General features: G+C 41.5%; 1 protein-coding gene across 8 annotated transcripts in view; it reads right to left on the bottom strand.

Annotated features, from left to right (window-relative positions):
• Positions 1 to 721: 721 nt before the first annotated feature.
• BMPR1B (bone morphogenetic protein receptor type 1B) overlaps positions 722 to 11,705 on the bottom strand; it is a 404,692-nt gene continuing 393,708 nt past the window's right edge. For 7 of the 8 annotated variants that reach the window (XM_059066542.2, XM_067035525.1, XM_067035524.1 and 4 more), the window contains 3 exons: positions 8,675 to 8,850; positions 4,257 to 4,387; positions 722 to 2,382 (listed from right to left, as the gene is read on the bottom strand). In XM_059066542.2, coding sequence (XP_058922525.1) covers positions 2,257 to 2,382; positions 4,257 to 4,387; positions 8,675 to 8,850 — 433 coding nt within the window. In that variant the 3' untranslated portion in view covers positions 722 to 2,256. Of the gene's footprint in view, positions 2,383 to 4,256; positions 4,388 to 8,053; positions 8,381 to 8,674; positions 8,851 to 11,705 lie in introns of those variants that run through there. The other variant, XM_067035528.1, reaches the window with a different exon arrangement.

Raw genomic sequence — 11,705 nt, 5'->3', positions numbered from 1 at the left:
CCCCACTTAACTGACATAAATGTTTACTTATTTGTTTCGTAGACAATCTGATTGGAGGCACTGGAGTTTCTCTCCTAGGCTCCGATGACCACCTCACTTAGCTCTAGCCGAATACTCCTTCTAAGCGGTCACAAAGAGTACGGTTTGACACAAGAGAAAGGAGCCTTTACACTGCTACTGAGGTTATCTTCACATCAATAAAAGCAGCATTCTGATTATATTTGGAACGAACTGTTTTTAGTCTTTGAACAAAGCAGAAACCTTTTTCAGAGTCAAGGATTAAGGAAATATCCTTTCTTTGTGACAAAGGAGATGGGGTTACGGAGCACCGGGGAGTGAAAGCTGGATACAGAACTCTGTTTCTCCTTATGCTTCTCCCAAACCGTCAGCACAGCTCACGGCTGGTCTCTGCTCTAGGATGCTTTTCTGGAGGGACAAGTCACCAGTGCAAGCCCACTTCAGAAGGGAGGAAAATGTTTTCTCATTTTTAATGCAGCTGTCACATTTTCAAAACCCTTCAGCCACCCAGTGGTGAAATGAAAATGTGTTATAAAACACTGCCCCCTGGAGTATTCTAGAAGGAACATCTTTTTTTTTTTTTTTTTTTTTTAAAGGGCTGGGCAGGGGGTTACTTTCCAGTTCTTTACTAAACACTACAGAATTTCTAAGAAGCAAAAGAAAACCAGTCAGGAAGTAAATGAATAAAGGTGAGAGGGATGTGTACAATTTTAATCTTTATTAGGTTCCTGTTGCTAAGGAATACTGGCCCTGTCAATGATTTGACTCATGTTGCTTCAAAAGTTAAAACCCCACATAATTGAATAGGTGAAAAGATGTTTTGCACAAGTGCCACAGAGAAGAAAAAAATAATAAATTAAAAAGTGAATTGAACGTTAGGAGAATAAAATAAGCTGAGTCAGCATTCCTAAGATGTGAAGCTATCACATAAGATATTAAGATATACATATTCGATCCATATCTATTCTAGAATAATAAATCACAGCAGCCATAATATTCTGTGGCCTCCACTAGCATTCCTCTGCCGTCCCATTTGGAGGTTATATTTATCTATTTTAAAATTAGTTAAATTAACCTAACATATGTTTCCTCTCCTTCCCTTAACTCGGACACAAAAAAAGGCAGATAATAACAAAAAGAAACCCTCTTTGCCGGTACATAATAAGTCGTGCATACATTTCCCCTTACGCTTCTGTGAAGGGCTCTTCCGCGTACAGAAGAAGCAAGCCATGTGCGCCTCTACCCTCATCCCCCCTCCCTTTCTGACACGATCTTCTTACAGCACAAGAGCAAAGTATCTCTATTTTAAAGCACCTTGTGTTCAACACACCTGATGGCAATTTTATACTTAATCTCGATCCCTTCATTTGAGAGATCAAAAGCACGTATGGGTCAATTCTCTGTCCGTAAAAAAAAAAAAAAAAAAGCTTTGTTTGTGTTTAATGAAAAGGAAGGGACTTTACCGCGAAAGAAAAGCCTACCCGAATCAGAAACACAAAGCGGTTCCGAAGAATAGTGTCAACATTGTACCTCTAACAGAGTCACATAAAACCTTCATCTGTTCCGTATCCTATAAAGCTGCAAAAGGTCACCTGTAGGAATCCCCAAACGTGGTCCCAGACAGGTGGTGCTTGGGCCCGGGTGCGTTCACATTGCCGCGGCCGCCCCGGTGCAGGCCTGGCCCGAGTCGTCTGACGAGACGTGGGGCGCAGGGGCTCGGAAGGTGAGTTCCACTCTGTCCTCCAACTTCACCGACTGTTGGTTGGTAGAGTGCAACAAAATTTTACCAATGGAAACAACGTATTTTCATTTACCTTCCAGGAGAGTTTCTGGGAAGAACTTTGCTGTTATTGTTTAAACTATAATAGTATAAACCTTAAAACATCTACATTATTTGTTTTATTTTGGCAAAATTAAAGCATCTTTTGGAAGAAAAAAAAAAAAAAAAAAAAGGCAATCCCAAAATACAGGGCTTTCTTAGAAAGCAACATGCATCATATCTTGAACAAGTTACCCAAGCAGTTTCTCCCTCCTACAGACGGACACGATGATGAATCCGTGTTTCTGGGAACTTCTCTTTGTCCAAGCTGCTCCCTGAGAGGTGAGGCTAAACTTCCTGGGAAGCAGGACGATGTTCGCGGCTTGTACTGTGGATGCTTCTGGAACATCTTTTGCTCTGCCCACAAACAGAAGAGTATCTACTGGCTTTCTCCAGAGGTGCCTATTTTTGCCCTCAATTCAGAGTTTAATGTCCTGGGACTCGGACATTTTGGCAAGTGTTTTCTTCACCCGCAGAGCCGTCAGTCTGGAAGCAGGGCTGTGAGCCCAGCACTCTGTCATGAGTTTCCCCATCTGCCTGAGACACTGCAGGACGGAAAAGGAAAACTGCAGTTAGACGAACGTATGATCTGTAAGGCTGGCACCTGGTACTGGCTTTTAGTTTGGGGTTTCTGAAGTTTGAATATATATATATATATATATTTTTTTTTTTTAAATTATTTATTTATTTATGGCTGTGTTGGGTCTTCGTTTCTGTGCGAGGACTTTCCCTAGTTGCGGCAAGTGGGGGCCGCTCCTCATCGCGGTGCACGGGCCCCACACTATTGCGGCCTCTCTTGCTGTAGAGCACAGGCTCCAGACGCGCAGGCTCAGTAATTGTGGCTCACGGGCTCTAGAGCGCAGGCTCAGCGGCCACGGCTCACGGGCCCAGCTGCTCCGCGGCACGTGGGATCTTCCCGGACCGGGGCACGAACCCGTGTCCCCTGCATCGGCAGGCGGACTCTCAACCACTGCGCCACCAGGGAAGCCCTGAATATATTTTTTAAAGATACTCTTAAAACCATGTAGGCATAAAATTCCATAAAGATTCTTCTCTCATCATGCAAAGCTTAAATGATGGAAACAGACTTTCGTGGCTTCCTTGTGATAGGAGCAAGCAGGTGGTTTTGCTGATTGTACAAGAGTGCCTCTGAAGTCAGATCAAACGAACACAAAAATACCCAGGGAGTCTGTATTCCACTGCACACTCCCAGATTGTTTCTAACACTCGGTGAGCTCAAATCTTTTATCTAATTCCATACTATTCAAACAAACACGGTTATTCCTAAATCACAGCTGTCTGCTACAATAATAGCATCACACTGTACCATTTAACAAGATCAATGGCCTGTGCACAGCCCCACTACCACTTTCTCCTGTGTTCTCCTGTGGTATATCAATTATTGGCCTTCCTGTTGAAAAGCACAATTTCACTTCATTAGAAATCGTCAGTGAAGGGGTTTTGAGTAATACCAAGGCCCATAACCACCTTCTAAATAATATAAACTCCAGCATTTCATAAAGCTTTCTGCACAGCTCACTGGAAAACATATGTATTATTTAGCATTTCAGTAACGGGCCACAAACCCAATGAACCCAAGGTTATTTTTAAATGCATTTAACAGTGAAGAACTAGTTTATAAACAGTGTTCTGCCCATCTGCCTGCACTGGCGTTGGTACATTTTTTTCGGGGATGCTTCAGACTCTTCTCTGAATGTTCCACCCCTCTGAACGCTGCTGGACTCTCCAGGCCTGGGCAGGTTTAGAGGCTCGGAGGGCAGATGGAGGAGGGGTGAAGCAGGAGGGGCTGGGGCAGGAAAGGCCAGGCTGTGGCCGGCTCACTTCTTCCTTCTGGGAAGCCCCTTGTTAGACCCGGTTAGGTTTCACCAGCACGGGCTCAGAGCCAGGCCAAACGTGGATTTTTCCCACAGCATTGCGTCATCCTTATTAACGATGATCCACAGCCCAGTCGGGCATCTCAACTAGGCCAGCTTGGACCACTGCTGTGTACAGAAAACCGAATTCTTCAGATGCCTTACTTTTCTCTCATCAAAACGGGAGAAGGCTGTACGTGAGTTTGTCATGGAGAAAATTCATGATGCTTTACAAACACACGTGCAGTTATGTCACGGCCTTTGTGCAAGTGTCAGGACATCACCAACAAACGAAATAACGTTATCGATTATGCAGGCTAAATGCTGACCCATTCAATGTATTTTGGAAGTGGCAAACTCAAACAGGAGAAGGGAACAGAGAACTTAACACACTGCACTTAGCTCCACAGAAATTACTGCCATGAGGCACCCTTACCATCACGGCAAAGAAGAAGAATTCCTGTGATAAATATTCGGAATTTTGGCAAAAGGAGAAAAGTCTGTTTTGACACTGGTCCCATCGACATGGTGACCTACAGCCTCACCTCATCACTGCTCCACCGGTTGGGGAAGGAGGGACGCAGCTTCTTGATACACACAATCTCTCTCATGTCCTCATAAGAGGGGTCGCTGGGCACTAGATCATGATAGGGAAGCTGATATTCTTCCACTATACCTGGAAATATGGTTTCATTAATGTTATTATTTTCTGTGAAGAGGAAATAAAAGTCTAACAAATAAACTGTCCTCTAAGGAAATTCTATCGGTACCAAAGACAAGTTCAGGTTGAAAAACTGCAAAAACGAAACAAAAACAGCACCAACCTTGAAAAAACTGTGCCCAAACGATACGATCTAATTTTTAAAAATGAAAAGAAAGCATAATGAAACATATTATATGCCTTCAAGCCTTTTTTCTAACTTCCAAAAGCTAAGTAAACAAGCATCTCAAGTTTACTTCTGGTTTTATAAAGGCTCTTGTACTGTGCGCCAAACGTTTTAAAATCTATATTAAATCTCGTTGTGAATTTGCCAGACATACCCCAAATGCATACTGCACAATATGTAACTATTTCTACTACTGCAGCATGCGCTTATGAACCTCATAATAAATTTGGCACTGTATCCTACTTGAACAAGATGTCGGATTTACATTTTTTCTGCTTAATCATAAGAATGTATTTTTGCACATTAAAAATTTGGAAAACTATACATACACACCTAAAAATATTAACCATGATTTTCAGGTGCAATGACTGTCTGATTTTTCTTCTTTAAATTTCCTGCATCTATCGGAACTGTCTACAAGAAATATATCACTATTAGAAAAAAAAAAAATATGTAGTGTTGAAAGAACGGTTAAGAAATACAAAAGAATGTCATCTTTAAGGAAAGGTACTTATCATGCTAAATTCTATCCCATTTCATTTCCCTAGTATCTAATTTCTACCTTTTTTCCTCTTGTCCTTTAAAAAAGCTGGCTACCTGTGTCTTCTTTCTGACCTTATTTGAGTAACCCCTCACGGTAATTATAAGCAGCCTCTGTCCTCAGAGGCTGCTGCTCTGAACAATCTTTCTAGAGAACCCTTTCTCCCTATCCTAAATCATCTTTTATAGAAATTTCATTGCTTTTTATCTCAACAAGATGATACTGTGGTGCTCCAAAGACAATGGCGCTTCAGGGACAAAGGACGACCCGGCCTGGCACCGCACCCCCTACCAGACTCTTAATCGCCCTCCCCACCATGTTGCCATGGTTACGAAATTCCTGAGCCCACCTGGGCGACGCCCACCTGGCCAAGGGGACCTGTCCCAAATAAGGAAAGGCATCTGCCCTGTCCCACTCCCACTCTATAGAAGGAAGGTACATGTGTCTCTACCAGTCAGTAAACAAAATTTTCACCTCAGGCCATTCCTTTGTTTTCTGGCTATAAAAACTGATCAACAGCACATGTTCAGGCTCGACTCTCCCAGACTCCTAGGAAGTCTGCCCGCTGTTCTGGCAGCGACCCTTCCCTCTAATAAAGTCTATCTTCTTTACATTCTGCCCTGTGTCTGGAAATTCTTTTCCAACCTGCGTTTGGACCACGACAGATACCACCAGGTCGGAAGATAATACACTACATCATTAAATTCACTGAGGGCTTACTCTAAAAAAAATCTGGAGCCTGTATTATGTCCTTTCTTGTAAACTCAAACCCATTTATAATCATAAAGGGCCAGAAGGTTTGAAAGTTTTTTCAGACCACTCCAACTCCCCATTTATTCTGTCCCCTGCTGAGATCACAGAGCATAATTGTATGTATTATCTATGTTACTATTGCCTTCCACTGTGTGTCATCTCTATATAAGATCATGAAAGCACGAGGTCTAATGGATAGGAGATGCTCACTTCATTCCCGTTCTTCCTCCTTTTCTAACTCTCAAGACAATGGCTCAGGAAACATCTTGAGAGCAAGGATGTCGATCTAATTTATCTCAAATTTCCCTCAGTGCCTAATGTTGGTGCCATTATCTGGATGGACTAAATGCGTGGATGGTGGGGTAAGTGCATATAGGAAAACAGATATAGAGCCAACCACATAAAGTTATCAACTAATCTAAGTCCGTCTTTGAACTCTAGGCCTTACTCCTTTCTCCTTACCATGCAATTAAGTTATCAAAATTTTCCATGTCTGCTGCCTTTGTGTTTGAAACTTCAAAACTTTCCTTTGCTTCCGAAGTCTGAAAGGCCTACAGCTGGATGTGTCTACTTCACCCAAAAGTACCTAGACTAGAAAGATGAGCCCCCAGACTTGCAACATCTTCATAAAGGAAAGTGTGAGAGAATAGAATTTGTGTGCTTTGCCCCCCGGAGGAGAAAAGAAACTCACTTACTGTGAGTCTACTATCTACCAGGCATGGAGGTAGGTATGTTATATAATTTACCTTATTAAATTCTCACAAACACATTTCTGAGATAGCATTATTATACACACTCTACAGATGAGGAAAGTTGGCTTCAAAGGATTAAGTAACTTGCCCAAGGCCATATAGTTGGTATGAGGCAAAGCTGGGAATCTCTGACAAATATACATCAATCTCATACAGAGATAAGGTAACATTTAGTACCTCTTGAACCTCCACAGGCAAAGACAGCCCTAGCAAAGAAATTAATATCCTGCTGTTTACATAAGGCTGGCTTTTTTTTTTTAAGCAGAGAATCATTTCTCCTTTATTCCGGTCCTCCTCAGGTTTTCAAATATAGGCTTCCTGTAGCCCTATTCGCTTTAGATGTTTAAGAAAACATAATTAGAAAAGTAATCTTGTACTTTACTACTCCTTTAAACCTGTCTTAATAAAATAAGTATAGGCATATTACTCAAAAATAGGCTCATTTATTCTTAATAAAGCATGAGATCATAATTATGATGGGAGATTTATAGAATATCTGGTTAGGAAAATTTTCCTACATACATTGACTTTCCTTTTGGCCTAAAGACTTCTCTTACTTTAGAGGGAATGTGTTCTACTTTATTTTATTTCATTTCTTTTGTGGTACGCAGGCCTCTCACTGCTGTGGCCTCTCCCATTGCGGAGCACAGGCTCCGGACGCGCAGGCGCAGCGGCCACGGCTCACGGGCCCAGCCGCTCCGCGGCACGTGGGTTCCTCCCGGACCGGGGCACGAACCCGCGTCCCCTACGTCGGCAGGCGGACTCTCAACCACTGCGCCACCAGGGAAGCCCTGTTCTATTTTAAAATGTGCTTAAGAGGCACGGAATTCCCAGAGTGATTCGAAGGCACATCATTGAAGATGATCTTTCTACAGAAGTGTGAATGCCTGTGGATTTACTGTTTCTCCTTCATATTTAAATATTAATCTAAATATAAGTTAAACCTCTACCAACCGAAATGAAAATTTAAAACGCTAGCTAACGTGTATTGAGTGCTAGTTATACGCCAGGCAGTTTTAATTCTTTCTACAATCATTGAAACCTCACAACCATCTGAGGTAGATACAATAATTCACCTCTTTCTGACAATAAAAAAACTGAAACAAAGAAAAATGTAGTAACCGGTCAAAGGTTCACAAATAATAAATGGCAGGTCCAAGAAAAAGAGTCCCCCTCCTAGTTAAGTGCGTGCTGCACTTTCACACTCTCGGACAAGCTCAAGTTTTTGAGAGCGTGAGGAACCAGCCATCGTGAGGGAAGGCAGCAGCGCCAAGGTCTCCGAACAAGTACAACCATGAGTAGAGGCATAAACAGGGCACTTGATACTGAAGAGCCTGCAGCTCAGCTCCTCACCTACTCAAAAGCAGATTATGCAGCAGTAAGCAAAACACTACAAGCAGCAATGTTACCTCTGAATATTTAAGAATGTCTTCTTAGTCCTCCTAGGGAATCCTTAGTTTGTAGAAAAGTTATCATGAACAATAATGATATTCTTGTGCTTTAACTTCCTTTTGCTACAAACTGATGTTTTCAAACTGCTTTATGAGGAAGTATTACAGAAAGTCAAGAAGTAGAAGGGTTCCACAATGGGTGCCCTGCCCTACATTTCTGTGTCTCCCTTCATCTGTGCACAGGAAGCCACAGGGAAAGCGTCACGGATGTTGGGGGTGGAGCCAGGAGGTTGGTAGGAAGAGGCTGGAAGGGGCGGGAGAGGGGCGTCTCACTCGATGGAGCACCTGCCAGAGGAAGAGCTCAAGAGAGAGAGGAGAAAACACATACGGTAGAAGGGGGTGATCTCTGAAAAGGCAAGAGGAAGCTCTGGAAGCGACTCATCAGTAGCAAGTGAAGGGAAGGAGGCAGTCAAAGATAATTCTAAGAGGTTAAATATCGTTTCCTGGGAGGACTGTGACTGCATCAACAGAAATAAAGGGGGAAATCAAATCAAACCTGATTCTGTAAACAAGATAACTCTGATTTCTGATCAGAAAGAAAGGATGTGTAGTAGCTCCAACAGTATCGCTATCACTTACCTCCTGATACACATCTCCTAGCAACCTCCCAAAGGATGAGTCCAAAACTGTACATGTCCGCCATGATGTAAGACTGAAAGTGATTTCTATTCAAGCTCTCATCCAACACTTCTGGAGGCATATAGCGTTTGGTGCCAACTCGAGTGTTGGGTGGTATGTCAACTTCATTCGTGTCACTGAGAAAAAAGTAAAGCAAAGCACTATCAGCACTGAAGAGGACCAACAAATGACAAGTCAAGGTGATTCCTGACCCAGGGCTTTGGTGAAAGGTGGGAAAGGATATCCTTTCAGGGTTCCTTAAAAAAACATTTCTTGCCAAAAGTTAAATATTCACAGGTAAAAACCCAACGTAGATGATATTCAATCAGAATGAAGCTGCCACATATAGGATAGCATTGCCACTAGATCAAATGTAAGCTCTAAATTATTGCTAAATATCTAAAAAATACCATCCTTCCCTTCATATTTTTGTAGCTTTGCTCTTAAAATTGGCAGGTGTACATGCCAATTTGGTTTGAGACAGTATTTCCTAAGCCAAGTGTTGGGAGGCTTTTATAGCTACAAAAAAGTAAAAAGGGACGGGAGGAGAGGACTAGCAAAGATTTGCATATGTTTTATTGTGATAAGCAGAGACCTATAAAACAGCGTTCTACTATCACTATTATTTCCTAAACCGAATAACATGTATTTTTAATGACAAAAGGAAATAATTGAATATAATATCTTTAGCTTTAGGAAAATTTTACAACATGATCCATTCACTATCATTCCCCATAGATGGGGAAGAAATTCCTGATGGAAGGACACCAATCTAGAGTCTGGCACATGGGAACCATGGCCTCGGTGCAGCGAGCTGGAGCCGAAGCTATGAACCCATGTTGCAAAGCTGCTGAACTATGATTACTCCAGAGGCTGACCATTAAATGAGAGGATACGTGTGACATCGCTGCCAGCGCAGCACCGAGCACACATCACAAGTTTAACAGGTCCCACAGCTCAACAGAAACTACTGGAATTGAGAAGCAATGAGCCCCCATTTAGACGGATGAAGAAACTATGAGACAGAAAAGGCCTTGTGCAAAAACTCACGATTAAACTGAAGTTTGTGGGAAATCTTGGATAAACCTTCCTCTCTCCTGATTCCCAAGAAAGAGTTATTCTTTTTCTTTTCATCACACTCCACTGACTCTCAAGCATTTATGTGTCCTTTTTCCTCAACGTGGAAAACAGTTGCATAAGTCAAAGATCACATTTATCATGCTGTGTCACAGACAACTGCAAACTTAGCAAAACACTAGTGGCTTTTGGGAAAAAAAAACCCTCTGGGCCTGATCTTATCACCTCAATCTCTGTCTTCCAAAACTCTGTATATCTCAACACTGTTTACATTTACTAACACTTATAAATATAAAGCTTCATTCTTACGACCGTTTAAAATTCACTTCCAGCTAAAGAAACACATCTACAAGTGGAACAACTCCTTCAGAACACCCACTGAACGCTGGCAGAAGACCTCAGACCTCCCAAAAGGCAAGAAGCTAAAGATATTCCATGCAAATGGAAATCAAAAGAAAGCTGAAGTAGAAATTCTCCTATCACACAAAATAGACTTTAAAACAAAGAGTATTACAAGAGACAAAGAAGGACACTACATAAGGATCAAGGGATCAATCCAAGAAGAAGATATAAAAATTGTAAATATGTATGCACCCAACATAGGAGCACCTCAATACATAAGGCAAATGCTAACAGCCATAAAAGGGGAAATCGACAGTAACACAATCATAGTCGGGGACTTTAACACCCCACTTTCACCAATGGACAGATCATCCAAACTGAAAATAAATAAGGAAACACAAGCTTTAAATGACACATTAAGCAAGATGCACTTAATTGATATTTATAGGACATTCCATCCACAAACAACAGAATACACTTTAGGCATACACTATAGGCATAGAGGGAACTTACCTCAACATCATGGAGGCCATCTATGACAAACCCACAGCCAGCATCATTCTCATGGTGAAAAAATGAAACCATTTCCACTAAGATCAGGAACAAGACAAGGTTGCCCACGCTCACCACTATTATGCAACACAGTTTTGGAAGTTTTAGCCACAGCAATCAGAGAAGACAAACAAATAAAAGGAATCCAAATTGGAAAAGAAGAAGTAAAACTGACACTGTTTATAGGTGACATGATACTATACACAGAGAATCCTAAAGAAGCTACCAGAAAACTACTAGAGCTAATCAAAGAATTTGGTTTTGTAGCAGGATACAGAATTAATGCACAGAAATCTCTTGCATTCCTATACACTAATAATGAGAAATGAAAGAGAAATTAAGGAAACACTTCCATTTATCGTTGCAACAAAAAGAATAAAATACCTAGGAATAAACCTACCTAAGGAGACAAAAGACCTGTAAGCAGAGAACTGTAAGACACTGATGAAAGAAATTAAAGATGATACAAATGGAGAGATAGACCATGTTCTTGGATTGGAAGAATCAACATTGTGAAATAGACTATACTACCCAAAGCAATCTACAGATTCAGTGCAATGTGTATCAAACTACCTACCAGTGCCAATTTTCACAGAGCTAGAACAAAAAATTTCACAATTTGTATGGAAACACAAAAGACCCCGAATAGCCAAAGCAATCTTGAGAAAGAAAAACGGATCTGGAAGAATCAGGCTCCCTGACTTCAGACTATACTACAAGGCTGCAGTAGCCTAGACAGTATGGTACTGGCACAAAAGCAGAAATATAGATCGATGGAACAGGACAGAAAGCCCAGAGATAAACCCACGCACATATGGTCACCTTATTTTTGATAAAGGAGGCATGAATATATAATGGAGAAAAGACAGCCTCTTCAATAAATGGTGCTGGGAAACCGGACAGCTACATGTAAAAGAATGAAATTAGAACACTCTGTAATACCACACACAAAAATAAACTCAAAATGGATTAGAGACCTATATGTAAGACCAGACACTATAAAGCTCTTAGAGGAAAACAT

The sequence above is a fragment of the Kogia breviceps genome, chromosome 6, assembly GCF_026419965.1.
Source record: "Kogia breviceps isolate mKogBre1 chromosome 6, mKogBre1 haplotype 1, whole genome shotgun sequence".
In the NCBI taxonomy this organism is placed as follows: Eukaryota; Metazoa; Chordata; class Mammalia; order Artiodactyla; family Physeteridae; genus Kogia; species Kogia breviceps.
Note: the sequence above shows the minus strand (reverse complement) of the source record. Positions and strands in the feature narration are given on the sequence as shown.